At 36.6% G+C, this 24,463-nt stretch overlaps 1 protein-coding gene across 7 annotated transcripts in view; it reads right to left on the bottom strand.

Annotated features, from left to right (window-relative positions):
* Nucleotides 1–9,000: 9,000 nt before the first annotated feature.
* The window catches only part of Rap1b (RAP1B, member of RAS oncogene family), a 40,532-nt gene continuing 25,069 nt past the window's right edge, over nucleotides 9,001–24,463 (bottom strand). For all 7 annotated transcript variants that reach the window (XM_004875044.4, XM_087192405.1, XM_021252355.2 and 4 more), the window contains 7 exons: nucleotides 20,212–20,293; nucleotides 18,789–18,857; nucleotides 17,493–17,549; nucleotides 16,024–16,164; nucleotides 13,833–13,976; nucleotides 12,995–13,111; nucleotides 9,001–10,319 (listed from right to left, as the gene is read on the bottom strand). In XM_004875044.4, coding sequence (XP_004875101.1) covers nucleotides 13,025–13,111; nucleotides 13,833–13,976; nucleotides 16,024–16,164; nucleotides 17,493–17,549; nucleotides 18,789–18,857; nucleotides 20,212–20,268 — 555 coding nt within the window. In that variant the 5' untranslated portion in view covers nucleotides 20,269–20,293 and the 3' untranslated portion in view covers nucleotides 9,001–10,319; nucleotides 12,995–13,024. The remainder of the gene's footprint in view (nucleotides 10,320–12,994; nucleotides 13,112–13,832; nucleotides 13,977–16,023; nucleotides 16,165–17,492; nucleotides 17,550–18,788; nucleotides 18,858–20,211; nucleotides 20,294–24,463) is intronic.

Genomic DNA, 24,463 nt, shown 5'->3' with positions numbered 1-24,463 from the left:
CTGAACTCAGGACCTTGCACTTGCCAGGCAATCAAGGCACCACTGAGATAAATCCCTCCCCCCATATTTATGTTTTGAGATAGGGTCTGGCTAAGTCACTAAGTTGCCTAGGCTGGGCTTGAACATGTAATCCTCCTGCCTTAGCCTCCCAGAGTGGTGGAATACAGGCATGCGCTACCACACCTGGCTACCAGTAACAACTTTTTGAGAAATAGTAATTTAAAACATAAACAATTAGTTACCACATAAGTACAGTTCGCTTTGTCTGCAAGCAATTATCTTCTAGAGGATCTATATTTTTAAAATATATTGTTAGGAGCTGGGGACATAGCTCAGTGGTAGAGTGTATCCCATGCAAGAGGCCCTAGGTTCGATCTCCAGCATCACACCAAAAAGGAATAAATAAATCCTTAAGGTGTTATTTTAATGACTGGAAAATGCAGTATACTGTATTTAGTTCATAAATCAAGAGCAGTAACTGATTTTTAAAATACTCTGAATACATTTTAAGCTATAAACATTTTGACATGTAAGAGCAAACTATGCAGCTTTTATAAATAGAAGTGCATTTAAAAGCATAAAATGATGGAATGTAAGCATCAACAATGCAATAGAATGCTAAAAAACTGTCACGAATGTTGCCTTTGAAACTTGCTTGGAAGCTTGAATCTGCTGAAAAAGGGCATTAGGTAAATCTGTGTTTCAAAACCTTATTTCTGGCTTATTTGTAAATTAATGTGATCAAGTTTAATCTTTAGGAAAAGCCTACCATTCTAGGGGAGTCCTTCTGCTTCTGTCCTTCACAAGATCAACTTGAAGTTTCTTTAGCTGTTTACAAAGACTATTTCAGGTAATAAAATTAAATTCCTTTTTTCTTTTTTTTCGGTGGTGGTGGTGGTGATTGGACCTAAGGCGTTTGCACTGACTTACATCCTCAGCCTTTATATTTAAAAAATTTTTTCAAACAAGGTCTCTCATTTGAACTTGTAACCTTCCTGCCTCAGCCTCTGAGTACTGGGATTACAGGCATGCACTACCAAGCCTGGCTCCTTTAGCTTTTTAAATGACTTTCTCCCTCCTGATTAAATATGAAATAAGGATGACTTCATCATTTTTAAAGCAAAGTTGTTTTTTTGGTACAGGGTATCGAACACGGGACCTTACGGTTGCAAGGCAGGCGGTGGAACCACTGAGCTAAATCCCTGGCCCTAAAGCAATTTATTTTTAATTGAAGATCCCATAACAATGTTAAGAAGTAGTAATTCAAATCATTACTGCTAGCCCAGTAATTTTTATTACTGTACATCATCCCCTATATATTTACACTTTACATGACATATAGCCTTAAAAACCTATTTTAAAAAAATTTTTTCACTTGTTATTGATGTGACTCTTCACCCCTTTGTGTTTTTTCTTTCTCCACTGCTGCACTTTTGCTTTTCTTCTTTTTAAAAGTGAAATAAAGCAGTTGAGCTAATTGTGACTAATGCCACTGCTCCTGAGTTTCAGGAATAACTGAGCTAAGAAAAAACCCTATGCCCTAACTTTGCAATTTCCTTGGGGGAAATTCTGATGGACAGTGGTGCAAGAGGTGGCACTTTAAAATGTCTTCACTTTGCAGGGCAAAGCACAGAATGCTTGGCATTTTATAGCTATCCTGTTGCCATTCTGAGAGCTGTCCTCTTTACTCTCCTTTGAATGACTTTGTTGAGAGTTCAGGACAACCAAATCATTAATTCTGCTTCTGTCATTAGCCAGATCCTGTTGGGGAGTGAATGCCCTGACCACGAGAATATCGCACTGGGGTTCAGAGTGGATGGGGGAAAAAGGTAGTAGGAGCCACTTTCGCCTTTAGTGACATCCTCTAAGTATTGGACAAATGAAATTAATGGTAGTGGCAAATAATATTCCATTTCTGAAAAACTGAGAAACATTAGGTGTTTGCTAAATAAACAAGATGGTTCAGCTTCTACCAAGAGCTCAAGATGTATTTCAGGAAGCATTATTGGCTTTTTGTCTAATTCAATAAATTCTAAGCCAGGTGCATTCATCAATTGCACAATACAAAAAGGAGAAATTTGGAAGGCCCCTAAAGAATTTTTGTTTCTCAGCCAGGCATGGTAGTATACACCTATAATGCCACACTGAGAGGCTGAGGGAGGAGGGATCAGTTTGAGTCCAACCTGGGCAACTTAGTAACTTACTCAAGATCTATCTCAAAATTTAAAAAAAAATTTTTTTAAAGGGGCTGGGGATGCAGTTCAATGTGAAGGCCCCAGGTTCAATTACCAATACTGCAAACAAAACAAAATGCCACCTGTGGTGGTACACACCTATAATCCCAGCACTCAGGAGGCTGAGGAGGGAGGATCACCAGGAGCTCAAGGCCAGCCTGGGGTACACAGTGGGTTCAAGGCCAGCCTAACTATAGTGAACAATGTCTCAAACCACCCCCTGGCCCAACTCTGAGTCTTCCAGCACAATCTTGCATGATCCAAATCATACTTTATTGAAGCCAGAAAATCCAAAGGAATCAATGAAATATGAACATTTCAACAGTAGCTCTAAAAATGACTAAATCAACTGTAATCTCTAAGAGGTTATACCTTAACATATGCACCACAGATTAAAAATCTCCTTGCATCATTTCTTCAAACAATAGATACACAAGTTATCTGGATGTCAAATTTTTTTTAATTAAAAAATTTTAATGGTATTGGGGATCAAAGTTATGGGGGAGTTACTATATAGTTATATTCCCAACACTTTTTCATTTATTTTGAGACAAGGTCTTGTTAAATTACCCAGTCTGGGCTCAAATTTTTGTTCCTTCTGGCTCGGTTTCCCGTATCTCTGGGATTCCAAGCATGTGTCACCTTGACACCTGGCTTCCAAAACTTATTTTTGAGAATTTATTACAAGGTAGAAATCCCACACATAATGTTAGATGTACATAGAATCCCCCCAAAACTCAAGCTGAATTAATCCTAACTTGCTCTAGCAGTCAATGTAACTCACTTCAACCAGATGAGTTTTTAATCATTTGATTCTGTGTCTACCTATTCTTCTTACTTCTAAAAAGGCAACAAAACCTAAGCAATAAATGAAACATTCAGTTCACTGCAGAGGTAAAATGTAAACACACACCATTTGGTCTCATAGATTTTTCTTCTAATATGGATTACAAATGTCTGATTAAAAATGAGGATTGAGTTGGAGGCAAGCTCTCTGGATATCTGAAAATGAAAAGCAAAAAAAGTTACTATTAGTATCACTCCCTAACTCAAAACCGTTGAAGGAAAACGTTTCTGTCATCATTGAAAAATACGGAACATGTGGGGTAGGCAGAATGTGTGCAAACATAAGTGGAAGGTATTTCTGTGGGATGATGATGGTTATTGGTGATGGCACTCCATGGTTACTATAGTGGTTCAAGAACTGTGGAATTAGCCCAGATTGGACTTCTCACTTATGGCATCTCACCTGATCCTGGGCTTCTTTTGAAAGAAACTCTGCAGAGGATCTTCTCAGGTGCTCAGAATCTCTCTAGAGAGAACTGTGGCTTCAGGTTAGAATGTTTTAGGTTATCCTGGAGCAGATTCACACAGGTCTTTGTTACAGTAAGTTACTGAAACTGTGTGGAAGGCTGTAGTGGCTCCCAAAGGTACGTCCATACCCCAATTCCCAAGTTTATGAACGTTACGTTCATTTGAGGAAAGGATCTTTGCAGATGTGGTTAAGGATCTTGAGCTGAAATAATCCTAAATTATTCAGGTTTGCTCTAAATGCCGTCACAGATGTCCTTGTAAAAGAGAAGAGGGTATCAGCCACACAGAGATGTTCAGATGGAGGCAGCCTGGAATGATGGGTATAATGCTGAGGAATGGATTCTCTTCTAGAGCCCTGATGAGGGAGCTTGCCTGATGAAATTTTGATTTTGGATTTTCAGCCTCCAGAACTGAGTACATTTCTGTTACTTTAAGAATATTAAATTTTTTAACACAGTCCTGGGAAACCAATACAAATGTTTAACAGTAACTTTTTTTTCCAGAAAATAATACGAAATAGATCAATAGGAGAACCCAGTTAATAAGCAGTAAGAATTTATCTCCAACATTTTGGGTAAAGTACTAAAAAGCCATTTAAAAATGAGAGAAAAAATGTTTACATTGTTGAAGTATACAGGAAAATATTGCAGATATACATTTGGGAGCTGATTTGTGGCCCTGGTGCAGCTGAATTTGAATAGAAGTTTGCCACCACTGGCTCTGAAACACTTAGTTGCTATATAGCTACACACAGGCCTGGTACTAATTAGATCTTATTTCCAAAATTGTCCTATCCTTAGATTGTTAGCCACCTCTCCATCAATAGGTATATAAAAAGGCATAAATTATGACATTTAGAGAATGAAATGATTGCTGGTTATAGCACAGGACAAGTATAAAGAAACAATGGCACCTTGTTCTTTGCCATCAGGATGCAGTATTCTCAACTGCTATACAGGTATTTGCCTTATGTGCCCCTTTTTCAGTAATAGGACTCTTGTAATCCAATCCTTCTTCCCTTCCCAAGCCACTTTACACCAGGTTGTCCATTTTTTTCCTTCATGTTTAATTCTAAGGAAAATAATTTCACTTACACTCATGGCTTCAAATTGCCTCCTGTCAAATCAGTAACTCTCAGGGAAGGGAAACTGTTTACATTTGGCTATCTACAGAAGATATCCATTAAGATATTCTACTAAAAGCTGGGAGTGGTGGTGCACACCTGTAATCCTAGTATTCTAGGAAGCTGAGGCAGAAGCTATTGACCAATTCTCCAATTATTTCTTTGCACTTTCTTGGATTTCCAGTCTCACCACAGCTATAATCCTGACCACTTCACGCTTACTGACCAAACACCCTATAAGACTGGGTGGGTTAATGCTAGCTCTACCTTCCTGGGCTACTTTTCACACAGCTGTCAAATCTGTTGATTTTATTATTCCTATTTAGTACAGCAGACGGCTTCCTGGTAACTACCCAATCTATTCAAGACCCATCTGATTGTACTCCATTTCCAGGATGCAAAAATTCTTTTTCTTTCTGCCTGCCATGTAGTTCTCATCACTGGTTAATCTGCTTATGAATCTATGAATTAACACTGACCTCTTAATAGTCAACTAAATCTAATAGGAATATGAATCAAACAGTTTACGAATTGACTGATTTTTTTGAGACAGGGTGGCCTCAAAACTTATCATTTTTCTGCCTCAACCTCCCAAAGGTGGAGGTTACAGGGGTGTGCCATGACACCCCAACTTTAGTTCCTGAATTTTAAAGCAAATAGTAAAATTTCTAATACCAGTCACTTGCTCTAATATGGGTAATAGACTATGTTTAGATATGATTTATTAGATTTGATAGTTTGACTGATCCTTTCCACCAATGACTCATTAAACAACTTGCCAGCAGAGACCTGGTTTATTATAGTATTTACTCATTCTACTCCCCTCTGCCCAAGCCCAACGCATTACACATTAAAACATGACAGTAATAGTTTCCTTTTCTGAAATTAGTGCTCACAGTGGACACAAATTACCACACTATAAATAGAAATCTGAATGGGTAATAATACTGGCAGATGATAAAAACACGAAAGGCTTTTGATCTCTGCCTATTTAAAAACTGCTCTAACCGACTTAAACAAATATATTTACATAAAAATCCTGTTAAGATGTTTAGTTTTCAGAAAAAGCCCGCATTTTGAGCCAAACACTGAAACTTGTTAAACTAGGTTCAAAATAAAACCAAACACTAACAATTTTCTGCATATTCTTTCAGACCAATCAGAACAATTACTGACTGCCTATGATAAATATTCTTAAACATACAATAAATGATAGCATGACCATTACACTGTCCCAAATGGAGAGCTCTGTGGAAGTTTAACAGACTGTTACCCACAGAGCTTGGTCTGTGTTTCCCTCTGTGGGCTAAACATTCCCATCATATCTCTAGCATTGTAAACAATGCTACAGATAGCTCTTAATACTTCACATTTGTTGATTTTTAGACACACAGTATCAGGTAGATATCCTTTATTTTAGAAAAAACCCTTACTTTCTAAAATCATTAACCTGTAGCTGGGCGTGGTGGCTGATGCCTGTAATCCCTGCACTCTGGAGGCTGAGGTAGGAGGATGGTGAGTTGAGGCCAAACTGGGTTACACTGTCTCAAGTTCCAGGCTAGTGACATGGTCTAAAAAAATAACAAAACCTATGGGCCATTAAAATGGACATTTTAGAGAAGCTAAGTTCAAAAGATGTGTACATATGGAATACTTTTTTGAAAAAAAACCAGCAATATTTAGAAAACAGGACCATTTAGCACTAAGCATTTTTTCCTCTTTGTGGTACTAGGGATTGAATCCAGGGCCTCTATAAGTTATGTTCCCAGACCTTTTTTCTTTATTTTTTTGAGACAGAGACTTGCTAAGTTTCTCAGGCTGGGCTCAAGGTTTTGATCCTCCTGCCTCAGCCTCTCAAGAGTGCTAGGATTACAGACATGCACTGCCATCCCCATCTGCAATGAGTTCTGATTCTAAATCTGCTCTCTCTCACATCTCAAGATGAGATGAAGTTGAGCAGGGTGGCACACACCTGTGATCCCAGCACTTGTGAGGCTGAGCCAGGGGGATGGCTGTGAGTTCAAGGCCAGCCTTGGGCTGCACAGTGAGCTTAAGTCTAGCCTGAACTATGTAGTGAGACCCTGTCTCAAAAAACCAAAAATTAAAGACAAAGCAAAACTTGCTTTTATAAATGGAATTTTAAAAAATTCTTTTTCTTTCAGTAGTGGAGATTGAACCCAGGGCTTTGTGCATGCTAGGCATGTGTGCCACCACTTACTACGTCCCCAGCCCCTTCCTAAAAAACTTTTAAAATTCTGAGATACAGTTTTTCTAGGTTGCCCAGGACTCAAACTTGTGATGCTCCTACCTTGGCCACTTGAGCAGCTAGGATTACAGGTGTGCACCAATGCCTCCAGCACCTTTTTATTCTTAATGTTCATATATAGTAGACTATATATTGATACTTAAAAAAAATTAGGACGCGTGGTGACACATGCCTGTAATCCCTGTGCTCTGGGAAGCTGAGGCAGGAGAAGTGCAAGTTTGATGCCAGCATAGGCAATTTAATGAGACCCTGTCTCAAAATTAAAAAGAAATGGGGGGAGGGGAGGAGAGAAAAAGGTTTTCATATTTCTTGAAAAATGTCCATAGTACTCACTTTGATTTTCTTCTATAATTAATTTCAATTACCCTTGGGGACATAAAAACAAACACAAGCCTGATTTTAGTATTATTTCATCTAAGTGCCAGCCAAGTCCATCTACATATGATTTAAAACTCTAAACTGCAGCTATTTTATATACAAAAAGTGTTTTTTTGCTAAACCCCAGCCCTATTTCTATAAGCATTAAAAAGAAAGGACTAAAACATCCTAGAGGATAGTAGTGGCAATTCATTTCACTCTCTTTAACTCCCCTGAAGTAAAGGGCATTGTTCTTTTCATCTTATAGAGGAGGAAACAAAGGTAAAGTAAGGTCACACGCTAGGGAATGGTAGACCTGGGTTTAAGAGACCCAGGAAATCTGAGCCCATGTCCTTATTCACTAAAGAATCCATTTTATAGTCCTAACAACTGTCTACAACTAATGTGTTTTTCCCACGGATGAGTTCTCAAGTAGTTTTGCAATGCAACTGGAGGGTATCTGACAATGTCTGGAGACATTTTTGCTTGTCATAACTTGGGAGTATGTGTGTGGAGTTATTGGAAACTAGTGGGCAGAGATTATAGAGATGCCACTAAAAATTCTGTAATGCATGGGGTAGCTGCTGCAATACATTATACAAAAACATCAATAGTGCTAAAGTTGAGAAAATCTATATGACAGTATAAATTCTAGGCGGAAAGGCAAGGTTTTAGTTGGGTTTGGTTTGCTGTTACATCCTTAGGCCTAGAATGTTTTTTGATACTGTAAGTTTTATCAGCAGCATGAATATTTAGCTGTTCCTAAGAGCCTAGAACTGTTTCTGGTGTACAGCTGCTAGGCAATAAATATTTATTAATGGTAACTGAATTAATGTCAGTGCCCTCAATAAATTTACAAAGCACAGTAAAATGAAGTGATTTTATTGTTCCACAGTCCTACTTTCCTGGGCTTAATCTTTACTCAAATGACTATAAATAAAACCAGTTCTGCCAAAACAAGTCTCTTAGTTAAGTAAGAACTTGTGGGAGAACATTTTTTGTTTTCTATGCCTTTCAATAGATGGAACTGTCTATTAAATATGTAAAGTAAGACTTTGTCTTAATGTGAAAGCCTTTAATGTCCATTCAAATAGCATGCACTTAGGGGACTACTACACACTTGTAAATTAGAAGGTAGCACTAATTAATTGTTCCAGTAGGTGATAAATATTATGAAGAAGTTTGAGTTAAGAGCTTCTTTATGAATTTCACAGAATTGAATTACGACACATATGACACAGGCCTATTCTCTAAAAACAAAGTAATGAGCCAGGGATTTAGCTCAGTGGTTCCACCGCCTGCCTCGAAAGCACAAGGTCCTGAGTTCGATCCCCATTACCAAAAAAAAAAAGAGTATATTATAAAAACAAAGTAATACTTGAGTTCATGTCATTCAAAATTTTTATAACTGTAATATTCTAAGTACAACTTCATTCTATATAAAAAAATTCATAGTGTAGTATCTACCAAAGTATTTTCAATTCTTCCTACTTCATCCCAAAGAGCTACTACACATTTATTCATAAATAACACTGCTTGATTTATAAAATTCCTTTCTCCGGGAAAAGTTCAAAAGTTATGTAGACATTGAAATAATAGGAAAAAACCCCCCGATATATTTCACTCATCTCTTCTGTAATTAATGAGTCTGGTTTACCCAAATGTTAAATTATAAAACCACATTGTGTAAAATAACATCTATTACATTTAAAAAGAAGGTAAACCCATATTTATTTACTAGCACTGTTAAAACATTACACAAAACACATTCAAATGGCAAGTAATTATAATGCAAGCCCTTGCATGGCAATCCAAATTTATTGAACTACTGATGCTAAGTTATACAAAATTGCACCACTTTAATTAAGGCTTTTAGTTTACATTTGGCCACCTCAAAGTAGTTGTAACATTAGGTTGGTCAATTTAAATACTGTGGCTCCCTGTTGGATAGACACACAATCTTTACACCCAAACATTAATGCATACAAAGCAACAAGGCATTGTTAAATAAAACAGCAATAGTTACTGCAAATTAGGCCTTGTGACCAATTACACATGATTAAAATTACTTCCCACATTCACATCCACAGTACTCGTCCACCATTTAACATCTCAACCAAAACATTACACATGTGAAACAATCACTAACAGGCAAAAATACTAAACCTGTATATTTGGTATTGCAAATACACTTATGCATGAGCAAGCAAGGGATTCACAGTGAGAATCTACAGCTGCAGAAGCCTGAAAATGATTTACAAAAATTGTTAAATCATTAAAAAATTGTTTGAAAATATACACTTCTTGTTGTAGACCCCCACTGTACACACAACTATAAACATTGTTCCCTATGTAAACAAAAAAGGAAACATAATAAGGGAATTTGAAAAGTCTGGACATTTCCTTCCCAACAGATATTAAAGGCAACGTCTTTAATCTAAGACATTATACTGAAAGGACTATCATATTTTAAAGACAAGATCACTGTCTCCACAGGTTTTTGAAAAATTAAAAAAATTATATAGCTGTGTTAATCAAAGCGCTTATTTTGTACAATACAATGATAATGACCTTGATTTAAAAAAAATTACAATAAGCTACAAGTATCAAAGAAGCAGTTATCTGGAGTAGTCTATATAGGAGCTCTTTGGACTTTCTTTTATTATGCTAAAATAGTGGTGCTTTTAGGATTTACATTATTGTACTCTCCAATACAAAGTATGGGGTGTGTTAAAGTATACAGTACACCATTTTCATACATGTACAACATTGGTGGATGAAGAAATGTCTCTTAGCAGTAATACTGGATGTAGCCTCTGGTTTTACCAGCTGCATACTCTAGGACTATTATATAAGTAAAAATCTCTCTTGTGATACTGGAAAGTGATTAGAATGTGCAAACTGATATAGTAGCTTTCATCCGCCTCTTAAAGGGTACCACCACAGGAAAGTCCATTTAAGATGTTGGTAGGTTTAACAAAGTTGGAATGCTGGCACTGTTGAATTGGGCAACAGTTCTTCAGACCTGTCAAAAGGCGGAAAGCAAATAATTGAAAACAGTGTACTTAAGATCCAAAGGAAATAGTAAGGCACAGTTTTTAAGTGTTAGAAATAAATATACTACAGGATCTCATTCTATTATTACATTTACAACAATGTACCATAATTTACAGTAGAGATACTTTCGTCTTTTCATTCTAAAGCAATTAAGTCTAGCTGATGGCTAGACTCAGGCCTGTAACCCAACACTCTGGGAGGGTTAGGCAGGAGTGCAAGTTTGAACCTAACTTGGGCAAGGAGACACTATCTCAAAAATAAAATTAAAAAAAGAGCTGGGGATGTAGCTCAGTGCCTGTCTGGGGGTTCAATCCTCAGTATTGCACAAAGAGAGAGAGAAGAAATCTTTTCTGCTGCCTTCTTTAGAGTCAAATGAACAATTTAGATATAAAAAGGAAAACATATTTGTGCAAATTTCTGTGTACAGTGGTACCTTGGTTCACAAATGCTTTTTTGGGGAGTGGTAGTGTAGTGCAAACAATTTATTTTGCAAACAAAAGCATTTGGCATAATTTTGTACATCAGGTGACAAACATGACCATAACTGTGGCCATCTTTTCTGCAAAACACAAACATGGCCATCTTTTCCAAAATCATGTAACAAAGTAAGTTCATGAACCAGGGTACCACTATATTACCTTCCAGAGACGACAATTTAGGTCAAGTCAACCTAGTAGAATTAGGATTAAGAGACCGATAGCAATATTAAAAAATGAGTGGTCCTATAACTATTTAATCCTGGAATTACACTGTAAATATAGAAAGCACATGTAACAAGAATTTATAGTTTATCAGAAAACTAAGACCTTGTTTTTATACTCTTCTAATAAATGAGTAGCTGAAAAGTTGGTTCAGAGTAGGCAATTTACTGTGATTTTTTTTTTTTTTACTGCTTTACAGTTAACAGTTATCTACTTTCCAATTTCATACTTATACAGATTCTATCAACATAAAAATGCCGATATTACATAAAAATCACGTTTTTCAGAGAAAATTGAAATACATTAAAATATTATTTGTGAATGGGCTGGGGATTTAGCTCAGTGGTTCTGGCACCTGCCTCGCAAGCGTAAGGTCCCGAGTTTGATCCCCAGTAGCCCCCCCCCAATTATTTGTGAGTAATATAAAAGTAGTAAAATCTGAGCTGAATCTGAATTTTCTACATACATGTCTGGGCTTTTAAAATAAAGGTTTTTTAAACTTTGTTTTATTTGGCTTAGATCTGTTATAAACTCCAGAAGGATTGTTTTTTGTTTTTTTTGGTACTGGGGATGGAACTCTGGACCTTGCATTTGGGAGGCAGGCACTAGAACCACTGAGCTAAATCCCCAGCCCCAGAAGGATTATTAATATAGATGTGGCTGCTGAAGTAATTTTTTTACAAATGCCTAGAACTTTAGGTTTTCATTCATTCTGAGTCTGAATGAGGTTTGTAATCTAATTTTCTAAAACCCAGAGACTGAATATAACAACTTGAAAAGGACAGATCGGGAGTGTGTGAACTCAGACACATGTGTGCTGCTAAGAATGAGCATGCATGCGGCCAGGAATGAGAAGAGATCAGAATAAGAGGATCTATCACTAAACAAAAAGCCCTAACTGGACTGTAGAGAAAAAAACTCCAAAAAAAAATACTCTTAAGTTCTATGGTAGTACGGAGCCACTTAACAAAGGAAGAAGCAGAATCATAAATGTCAAAAGCTCCCGAGGTTGAGAGCACAATTAAACAAGGCTGAGGGGCTTTAAATGATAATTGAATAGAAAAAGATACCATTGGCAAAGAGTGGAAGCTAATAGTCTAGTGCTTATTACGTGCCAGACATGGATCTAATCTATTTACAAGTATTAATCTTAGTTGATATGATTATTTTTAAAATCTATATAAAAATGCTGTATGTTCAGTTTTCCTTTCCTCACATCTCTGGGTTTTGTTGTTTTTTTGTCTTTACTACCAACATGGATAACCTGCGCCCATCTTTTAGATCTCAGCTTAATGTCTCCTACTCTGACAAACTTTACTTTAATCCTTAGTGCACATAATGACACGTTTGATACTGTAATTATATGCTCCCACAGTACCTAAGCATGGACTCAGGAGCCATCTCCTATTCAGATTCTGGCTCTGATATTTACTAAATGCAGGGTTTGAACAACTCTTTTGTGCCTCAGTTCCCTCATCTGTAATGTGGGAATAATAATAGTTCTTGCTATTTCTGTTGTGAGTTAAATTAATATATAGGAAATCTTTCAGAGTGCCAGGCACCTAGTAAATATGTCAGGGGGTTTTATTAGTAGTACTATGCTAGATTTATTCTCTAATTGCACATATCACATTTTGAAATTGTTTTTCTCTTCTACTACACATCTTGGTTTCATACAGTTAAGAGACAAGGAGGAGAGGTTGGTTTGTTAGTATTGCCAGCACTAATTAGCACACATTGACTGAACTTATTTAGAACATTCACTTATGTGCAATACCTTACTTATGGTAGGTAAATATTTATTTTAATTTATAGGATATATTAACTTATGATTATCTTAAAAAGTTACTTTTTTAGAGCAATGAAAAAAATCTATGCTTGTTTTCATGACAGTGCCCCCCAAGACGTTACATGATTGAAAGTCAGAGAAAAGATGAATTACCTGGCTCAGAGCTACAATGCATTTAGTATATTAAAGCAGCTGACATGATGACTTTTTGCGGGCCTTCCCAGGCACTGGAGTTTTTCTGTTAATTTGCCGCACTAGGTCATAAAAGATCTGCAAACATATGTATTTTTTTTAATTTATAGGAGGAACAAATACCCCAACATTGAAAATGTGGAATTAAAAAAAAAAAAAGGAAATATCCATGGATAGAAATGAACCTGCAGAAAACAAATATTCTGTTCAGTTAAGGAATGAGAGTAAAAGCAGGTGTTCTTTTCAGTGCCAAGTACTTTTAAATTTATTTTTTGGGAGAGTTAAAATTATTCTCTTTAAAACAAGTACTTAACTGAAGGAGCTGCAGAGATATTAAGTTTAGTTAGAACAGTTACCATTATACAAAAAAAAGTCCTGTCTTCAATCTGTCTTTTGAGCCCCTTCAATAATCATGCACACCTTTCTGAATTTTAGTCTTTTACATAACATCCCCACCCCTACTTCCTGTCTAGCTTTACTTTTTCATAAATCTCTCCTATATCAGCATTTATTAGACTGAAAGAGTACTATTACTTATTTAGATGCATATATATATAAAAATTCAATTTTTTTTGCCTCTAAGATTATTAACATGTCATCCTAAGTACATATTAACTTGGGGCTGAATTAATGTACATACATTTTTCTAATAATTTAAAATGCTATAGTGCCGGGGATTTAGCTCAGTGGCACCACACCTGCCTGGCAAGCACAAGGTCCTGAGTTCAATCCCTGGTATAAAAAAAAAAAAAAAGCTATATTCCACATAAAGAGCTATTTTAAGTATATCTGACCATACCTCATTAACATTTATTTTTGATTTTGCAGAAGATTCTAAGAATGCACAGTTGTTCCACTGTCTTGCTAGATTTTGACCTTGTTCCTTTCCTACGACTCTTTCGTCTTCCAAGTCACATTTATTACCAACCAAAATCATTGGAACCTAAAAAGACATTTGTGAGGATAAAAACATGTAAGTATAGTATACAACTTCAAATAAAAAGAATTCTAAGAGTCAACTCAAAGGATTACTTTCCCTATCATGCTAGAAAAAAAGCACTAAATTAATGAAATGCAGTTAAAATATGGGAAGTCTTAACAATGTTAATTTGTTAAGACTTACTTTGTTAAGACTTAATTAGTACTGACTTTCAGATCAATTATACTGTCAATCACCTACACTGCTCTCTCTTCCCATGAAAATTACAACTGATAACTTCAAAAGGAAGTAAAGAGAACAACTGAAATTCTCGTATGGGTAAAACAGATATAACCTAATCAATGTCGATTCAAATAAGAGCCACTCACAGGAAATTTTTAGAAATAAGCTGTGACCTACTTATAAAAACAGGGAAAATTCTATCACAATTGACTTATAAATAATTATGGTAACTAAAACACAACTTCTTTAAAAGGAAGTACAAAGGATATTACAGTAAAAAGTCAATCTATTTAAACATTTTCAAGTGTTTCTTTAAGGGTGTGAATCAACCTCAAGTTTTCTGGTTTCCTGACATGAATTTATCAATTGCATAACACAAAAAAGAGAAATCTGGAATGTCCCTGAAGAATTTTGAGTTTCTCAGCCAGGTGTGGTGGTGCGCACCTGTAATCCCAGTGTTCTGGGAGGATGAGGTAGGAGGATTATGACAGCCTGGGCAACACAGTGAGACCCTGTCTCAAGAAAAACCAAGCCAAAACAAAACAAAAAACCCAAGAATAATTTATTTAGCTTCTTTCTTTTATAGTCTTGTGTTAAAAAACCAGAAAGATCAACTTAATTTACTAAAAATCAAGGCTACTTATCAATGGCATCATGTGTCTGGATATATGCGATGCTTATAATTTTAAAAGAACATTGTAGGGAATAATAATGCTTACTCTATCAAAGCACTACTGACTGCTTAGAAATCATTTTTTTTTTTGAGGCAGGGTCAGGTCATCCTTTGTAGTTCAGGGTGGCCCTGAACACAATATGTAGCCCAGGATGGCCTCGAACTCTGTGGTGATTCTCCTCCCTCAGCCTCCTGAGTGGTGGGATTACAGGTGTGTGCCACCATGCCCAGCACTAAACTGCATTTTTGAAAAAAATCTAAACTAGAAAAAAAATTTGGTGTTTTAGAAATAGATTTAGTTTATTAATCGGTATTTAGTAAATAGCTGTTTGATCCAACTGATAGAAGGAAGTATGTAGCTATCTCTAAATTCCAGTTTGAGAAGTCCAGAACATGACAAGAGACCCATGGGTGTCTCTCAGTTCCCACAATGGTAGCTATAAGGGAACAATAAAGTGCAACCAGATCAGCAGCCATCAAGGCCACCTGCAAACATGTTAGAAATGCATGTTTCCTGGGCCTGCTCCAGGCCTACTGAGGCAGATACTCAGGGGCTGGGTCCAGCAATTTATTTTAACCTACAGTTACTTTGATGCAAGAGCAATTTTAAGCATCACATACTGAGGAATTAAAACATTCTTTTTGAGGTTTCCAATAGGATTATATTCTATTTTGTTACATTCTGAAGGGGAACACAAATTAATGTTGGAATCTAATGTATTTTTTACTTTCCATTAAAACTTTCATTATGTTCCTGTCACAGTTGCATATATGTTCATATGTGTAATTTTTGTTAAAAGGCTCTTAAATGTACCAGAAATGTGCCTAGAACATAATTTGCTCTATTAGTAACATCTACCTCCAACACTTCCCCTTCCTTTCCACAAGATGCAGTTTAAAAAGAGGAAGGGCGTAACATTTAATCTTCACAAGATAGGGGAAAAGGAGGGAATGTATCACTTTCTGGATGACATATATTTAAAAACATCTATAAACATTAAAGATGTATTTCTGCATCTCAAAGCTTCTGAAAAACAATTCGCCCCATCTCAAATACATGACCTTTAAATTATGTTTAAATTTAAACTTTAAAATTGGATACCAATATAAAAAGGAACTTGAAATAAAATATTTATTTAGTAGAAGTCAGCTTACATCATCAGTGTCTTTAACTCGAAGAATCTGTTCTCTCAGATCTTGTAAATCATTAAATGTGGACTGTGCTGTGATGGAATAAACTAAAGCAAAGCCTTGTCCATTTTTCATGTACAAATCTCTCATTGCTGTAAATTGTTCCTATGGTAAAAAGAAAGGAAAATTAAAAAACAAAAATGTTTTGAGTTAATCTATTTTCAAAGTTTATAATCTCAATGAAGAATACTGGAGTATTATGTAACATTTCTTAAAATTACAGTCTGTAGCAAGATACTATTTGAAAAAGAAAGATGTAGGTTCAAGACCAGCCTGAACTGCACAGCCAGACCTTGTCTCAGAAAAGAGAAAGAGAGAGAGAGAGAGAAAGAGGCTTTAATAAAAAGCAAAACCTCCCAAACATTTATATAAATATTCTTATATGGAACTAAATAGCTTGTCTTTTTTTGTACCGGAGATCGAACTCAGGACCTTGAGCTTGTGAGAATAGCTGGTCTTTTAAAGCCACTAAAAGTCAGGATTTTAATATCAAGTGTAGCACATTCTAATTGTATCCTCAAGTTATAGCTAGCTCACAATGCTCTTGTTCTGTGCGGTCCATCACCATGTTTACCATTATCTTGCCATTTCTCCTCACACTTCTTTACTAGACTATGAACATCTGAGGATTAAGAGCACAGTGCCTGGCACATACTGGTACTCAAACATTAGCTGAATGCATACCATACACACAGAATACATTTTCCCTTTACTTTTGGATACTATATTTACAAATCTAGTTGCTCTGGCTGGGTATAGTTTGAGTGTCCCCAAAGGCTTCATGTATGGAAGTTTAATCCTCACTGTGAGGAATGATGAGGGTGGAAACGTAGCCTGCTTAATGTTCAGAGGGGCCTTTGGAAAGTGATTAGGATCCCCCCATTGAATACTGGGGCGGCTGCATAAGTAGAGGGAGAGACACAGACAGACAGATATGCTCTTTGTCTTTTGCTATGTAACACTCTGCATTGCCTCAGGACTATCAGCAAGAAGGCCATCACCATACAGGACCCTGAGAACTTGCACTCTTTTCTTCATAAAGGAAGCCTCCCTCAAATATGTCATTATAGTAACAAAGGAGTGAATACACTGACCAATTACTTCTAAAGAGTAAAGACATCAGTTAAAACCCTTCACACAGCCACTGAGGAATGAAAAGTATGTGAATTTCCACATCATTTGAAATATGGTAAAAGTACTAGTGAAACTGAAAATTTTCATTCTAACACATTTTATAAATTCTTCAACAACTGATCCACTGGAATTTCGAAGTGTAATATTAAAATAAGTAGAATTCAAGAAAATTAAGAAAAACAGCTTTAAATATTAATATTAGTACTTTTAAATAAGCTTACTAGTATTATCTACAAAATAACAGCATTAAAGTCAATATTGTACAAACTGCATAAACTGTCATAGTTCGTTTTACATACCGTTCCTGCAGTATCCAAAATTTCAAGCATACACTGCTGTGCATCTACTTCAACTTGCTGAGGGAAAACGGAAATACAGCTTTATTTTTTATGTATATAAAACTACCTTAAACATACACAAGTTATTAAAAACACATACAGATTAGGGCAACTGTATAGGTAGTTATCAATATCAAATCAAGTTTCAGTCTTAGTATCATTCAGCTCTTAATTCTGAAGAAAAAATTTCAAAATATCTCAAAGCCAGCAATAATTCCAATATCAGCAACGATTTTGACTAATTTTCCCATAATGCTTCAGATATACTTTCTTTTTTTGGTTTTTTGAGACAGGGTTGGCTTTGTAGTGCAGCCTGGCCTTGAACTTATAGAGATTCTCCTGCCTCAGCCTCCCAAGGGCTGGGATAACAGGCGTGCTCCACCACACCCGCTCCACCACACCCAGCTCTCAGATATACTTTTTATTCTCTAGTTAACTTTATTCCCTCAATATACTGGAATAAGATTTCTTGTAGGAACAAAGCAGTGATATTATAAAATAAGCTGTATTTTTCTGTCACCACATTTAACCTAATATTTCCTAGGGAAAATTACTATTTAGAATAAATTTCAGAGTTGGGGTACAAGAAGGAGTTTCCAGTATTTCTGGTAGACTGTGGACACAGAGAAATGGAAACACAATATTTAAACAATAATAGGAGCAAGGCTGACTGCTACCTGAAGGTGGGGAGATAACTTTCCCCACTGAATTATAAATGTCTGCACATTGTTTACTGCTATTTGCTGTATTAAAAGACATAAGAATTCAACTTTCTACTGTGAGCAATGACACTTTCTCAAGGAGGTAGTAAGTAGGAAGGTTAGGGAAACGTCTGTATGGCTTTCTCCCAGTTAAAAAATGGAGCTTGAGAGCAATCATTCTAGGTGGCAGGGAATAAAAAGCTGGCACTTGAAATGAATGGGTTGGCTCTAAAGTTTGTGTGTCAAATCACAATTCTCGGATCAGTTCTCTGTGTGTGTGTTTTATTTATTTTTTTCTTTTTTTGGGGGGGTACTGGGGATCGAACTTAGGACCTTGCACTCGCAAGGCAGGCGCGATGCCACTGAGCTAGATCGCTGGCCCCCGTGTTTTATTCTTAACTGGCAAATATGCAATGCCAGAAAAAGTGTAACTTTTAACACCGATTTTCTGAATTAACCGTCTCTTCATTCTACTTTGTATACAATATCCAATAATTATAAAGGTGAAAAAATTTATTTACATTAAAACCAAAAGGCCTTTTAAAGTAACATATACCTTTCTATAAGAATCTTCTATCGTAGGATCATATTTTTCAACAAAAATTCCTTGAACAAACTGTACAGTCTGAAAAAAATTAACATGCCATTATATTTCTAAAGAAAAGAACATATCCAAGTCTCTACATTTAAATTATAGCTGACCCTCTATATCTATGGGTTCTGCACCCTAAGATCCAACCAACAGATGATAAAAAATACTCAGGGGGGGCACACACTGTAATCCCAGTTACTCAGGAGGCTCGGATGGGAAGATCGTAAGTTGCAGGAAGCTTGAACAACTTAGTGAGAGCCTGTCTCAAAATAACAAAAAACAAACAAAAAAGCTGGAGGTGTGGTACACCCTTACTTACTTGGTTAGTATGTACTAGGCCCTGGGTTCAATGCCCAGTACTGGGGAAAAAAAAAAAAATCCAGGGAGGCGGGGGGGGCACAGACAGGATCTATACTAAATGTACAGTAAAATAATTATTTATATTCCATTAAGTATTATAATTTTGTGCAGCGCACACACGCATAGCCAACCCAGCTCCCCAATACTTCAGATACAAATTTTATTTTATTTTTTTTTGGTACCAGGGATCAAACTCAGGACCTTGTGCTTGCAAGGCAGGTGTGGTACCACTGAGCTAAATCCCTGGTCCAGATACAAATTTTAAAAAGCAGCTCATGCCATAGGGGGAAGGGGGCAGATCTCACCATGTTGCCTAGGCTGGTCCTGAACTCCTGGGCTCAAGTGATTCTTGCACTTCAGCCTCCTATGTGTTGGGACTACAGGTGTGCACCACTACACTTGGCTCATGCCATATTACATACACCTCTCCGTTTGATCTAAACATGTCAAGTTCTGTGCTGGATGGCTACTTTAAGTGGCCAAGGTAAGATGACTTATCTCCATAAGGGGAAAAAGAAGGTCAATCTATGTTCTTATGAGTCTCTGCCAAACTTTGAATCAAAGTGATTTTCCCGAAATCCCTTCTCCCAATCCTCATCACTAAGTTATTTTTGCATTCTTGCTATCCCATTCCTTTATGCTGTAAACATGACCATTAAAATAATGCAAAATTAGACAAAGGTAACTGAAACTTTATAAGCTTTGACGTTTTCTACTATAGAATATGTAAGACATTTCATAACTAGAAAACCCAAAATTCATTCCTATCCGGCCCTAAAATACAAACAGACATATACTTATACACTCTCACATTGTGTGCTTAGCCCAAACTATATTCTGGCATACCTGAAATACGATCATTGGATATAAGTAAAAATCAACTAAAATCACAACAAAAATACCACATTCCTTTTAAAGTTATTAGGGATTTCACCTTAACAAATAAAGACAAATAATCAAAAGCTAAAACTCAATAGGAAAAAGAACATCTTGGAGTGAAAGCTTCGTTCAGCCAAGAATGACTTACCAGAGCAGACTTTCCAACGCCTCCTGAGCCAAGAACAACTAGCTTATACTCACGCATGATGCCAACTTGTCAAATTGAGTACCTTGTTAAAGAAGAAGAAAAAAAGAATTCTTGAGTAAAGTCTTGGTATTTATGTGCTTATAAAAATAAGATATTTGTACAAGATTTATTTAAAATGATTACCACACCATACTACTACGGAATACTCTATAAACAGACTTACTACAGAACTACAGATAGGACTTTCAGCCCTATCCCACGTATGAGACAAGCACTGAGCTACACCGTTAGCCCTACAGAAAGGTTTAATGAAACAGTCATATCCATTCATTTGTGTAATCTCTGTGGTTTCTTTCATGCTATAACAGCAGAGTTAAATAGTTATAACAGAGGCCATCTGGTCTACAAAGCTTAAATTATTTATTATTTGGCCAATCCCTGGGACTGATGAATGATAAGTGTAAGTTAAGCTGGCAGAGGAAGCAGAAGATCACATTTATAAATAATTCCTGAAATGGATGGAAGTATAGACAAAGAAGCTGAAATATTCTGAAATCAGAGGCAAGACCAAAGACTGAATTCCCAGACTGAAAAAGTCAACAAGTGTTCAGAATGATGAAAAAATGGAAACCAAACCTAACAGAAACAACCCATACCAAGGCTTATTATTAAGTTTTAATAATACTACTGGTAGATATAAGATTCTAAACATTTCCAGAATAGGAAATTATATTAGAATAAAAGCTTGCACACTTCTGGAAACAAAGAAATGATCAGTAGTTACAGCACAAAAATAACCACTGGAACAGATTTTAATTAGGGTTGGGGATGTAGCTTAGCAGTAGAGTACTTGCCTAGCATGTACAATTCCTGGTCCCCCCCCCCAAAAAAAACCCCCCCAACCCCTCCCCATGTCTTTCAAGGTAATAAGTCTAGAACTAGCTTATGGAAACTGAATCAACCAATTACAATTTACCTCAGTGAACATGCTTCTGGAAAGTAACCCATTATTGGTGGCCCCTTATTTCTGAAAGTTAGCTAATTAAAAATGGACACACTTCAATGAAAACATTGTGAATGCCAAACAATTGACAACCAGCACAGGTCTTTGTATAAGTTAATCAACCCTTTTGGTTTTTGACTTGGAATTGTACTTCAGTACTTGGTAAATAGTTTTGTAATTAGTTTAATTCTTCTGGTACTTTAACTTCTGTTTCTTTATTTGTAAAAAGTTTTGTCTCTGGGCTGCCATTTTCCATTTACTGAGTGCTATTCCACAGGGAGTAGATGGACACACAGGATCATGAGCCCTTCAATCCAATTCAAGCTGGCCCCAAGTACTCAAGGTTTAACAGGAATAAAACCAGTAACATTCAGGCAGAAGTGAGCAACTGCTCAACTGCTCACCTGGGATCAGCTATGAAAACCTGATAATGGCAATCATTTTATGAATTTATAATCATTCTGTTTAGTTTGTTATCAAAAGGGTAGTAACTGTGAGTCTGTTGATTACACAGCTTCTTCCCACCATTTGCTTGGTCAAAGAATCTGAGAATCTATTAGAAGATACTTATTCTAAAACATTAAACATTAAAAATATTTTAGTTTATTGGACTACTTTACATATAGTGAAAGAACAAGTATGTCTTACGAATTACAATTATGCCAATATCCATATAACCCACAAAGGCATCCCTCATTAAGACTTAAAACACTTCTATTATATAGGAAGTTCCAATGTACCCTTTCTCTCTTGAGACATCTTTTTTGGCCTGTAGTAGCCTCTCATTTGTCACAGGTTTACACTGTCAAAGCCACAACGTCCTCTTAGAAGAAGTTCTTTTGTGAACTCTTAATATAATCTTTAATCCCCCCCACCCCCTGCTTGCAGTACCGGAATTGAACCCAGGGCTCGGCCCTGAGCTGAATCCCACACCCCCCCATTTTTGAGAAAAGATTGTGCTAAGTTGATAAACTCTCCAAGCTGGGCTTGAATTTGAGATACTCTGGTCTAAGCCTTCCACAGTGCCTGGATTGCAAGCATGTGCCCCATGGCATGCTGCCACACCCAGTTTAACCTTAACTCTTGCACTTACATGGTTAATGACAAAAATTGTGAATTAACAACTGGGCATATGGCCAACTTTTCAAATGTCACAAAACTTTAAAAGGAACTATATAAAAATTATGAGACAAAAGTATCATTCAACAATCAACTTCTTCAATTGGTATTTGTGGTGGATTAAATAATGGTCAACTTATAACGCCCAGCTGAAATAAATCAGCATAGTCTGGGTGTGGAAGATCCACCTGAGGATTGTTACCAACAGGCATAAAATCAGAACTGGAGGGGAAGAATGAGGGCTGTTATTTTCTAGGAGAAGTTTGCTCCCATGGTTTTCCTGATGCAAATTTGGCTATTCTTGTCAGAGGAGGAGCCTGAGGCCTCACTTTCACTGGGAATGGCTGCTGTTCTTGTCAGGAGAGCTCTGATCTTCACCATGAGCATCACTTCCTGGCTCCAGTACAGATCCCTCAGCCTGGTGGCATAAATCCTTCACCCCACTGGCACAGGTTTTCTGGTTCCACCACTGGCCTTTGGGCCTTCCAGGTATAGATCCTCCATATGGACAAGAATGAGTGACTATAGGCCACTGGCTTGGACTCTAAGCCTTTAGCTGGACTTGTGTGGGACACTGTTGTGGAATCCAGGCCGTTGGCTGGATTCTTTGGACCTCCAGTGTGTGGCTAATCTCTTGCACTCCTCTGTATTTGACTTTTGGGTAAATACCATAAAATGATCCTATAAATTACGTGTCCTGTATTAAATGTATTCCCTTGCCAAAACCCTGACTACAAAAGTATTTTAGAGCATCAAAAAAGACTAAGATATTCCTCCCTGCTCAAACCTTCAGAAATCTATTCCTTGAATCATTCTATTTACAGTACTCATACAACCATTCTATATCTGCTGCTTTTTCCTCTTCTTACCTGTGAAATGAATTACCTTTCTTGAGGGTTCTTGGGAAAGGAGCAATTACGCAACAACCTCTTTGAATTGCTAGAGCAAAATCCAAATCTATAGAAATTGAATTTAAACTCTGGTAAATATTTTCCTAAATCGCAGAAAGACTGACAGAAACATATTGCAGAGTTCAGGAATCTGTTACCTACCTACTCTTCCAGAATGCTACATCTGTACTAGCCCTTCAATATGAGAATATTGTTAAATGCAATGGGATAGGAAGGACCAGGAGATTTAAGTAATCCAGCATTTTTTTAAAAACAAAAAATGACCTTAAAAAAACTATCTAAGAAATACATTATTAGCCAGGCGTGGTGGTGCACGCCTATAATCACAGCACTGAGGAGGCTAAGGCAGGAAGATCATTGTGAGTTCCAGGCCAGCCTGAGCTACACAGCTCATTCAAGGCCCAACTGAACTACAAAAAAAAGCAAAACAAAACAAAGCAAAAAAAGAAATACATTATTTCACAAGTCTTTCTTAGGAGTATATTGGTCAGACCAAGATTCAAAATTGTAATCAAAATAAAAATGACCTGATAGGAATCAAAATAAAACTTTAGGAAAGTTCAAAGTTCTTTTGCTCAAATTCAACAGCTGAGATAAGGGGAAACTTTCTTTTCTTTTCTCTTTTGGTAAATGGGCTCACACCTTAAGTGGGAAACTTAAAATGGAAAACTGATAACTTAGAAAACTTAACAATGACTGAGAGTTCCAGAGCACCTTACAAAGATACTTTTAAAAACAACACAACCAAGCAAATCACATTAAACCAAAAGGTCATTGTTTTCTAAGAAATGGAAGCTTATGGACGAGGGCACTTGTAAAAACTGCCAACAGGAGTCACAGGAAGAACAATGGTTCATATTTACTAGAAATTGAAGTACAACGATCTAAAAATCTGCCCAATACTGCTGTTCCACGGAAAACATAAGCACTGAATTCCCTACCACTTCCTTTCCTGGGAGTGGAGGTGAGATTGACTACAGGCAGTAAACAGAGAATCTTTCAAGGTGTTGGAAATATTCTAAAGCATTTACACATGCAGGATGTATCTGCATAAAATCACTAAAACCCCCAAACATAACTGACCAAATCAACATGAAAACCAATAGTTAAAACTATTAAATATAAAAAGGAAACACTAATGGGAATTATTTTCCTTTTTTTAAAGTACTCGTTTTTGGGCTGGATTTAGCTCAGTGGTGACGCTGCCTGCCTTGCAAGC

The sequence above is a fragment of the Heterocephalus glaber genome, unplaced genomic scaffold (genome assembly GCF_053883595.1).
Source record: "Heterocephalus glaber isolate CG9 unplaced genomic scaffold, H.glaber_assembly_v1.0 deba00001571, whole genome shotgun sequence".
Classification (NCBI taxonomy): Eukaryota; Metazoa; Chordata; class Mammalia; order Rodentia; family Bathyergidae; genus Heterocephalus; species Heterocephalus glaber.
This window is presented reverse-complemented; position numbering and strand designations above follow the sequence as displayed.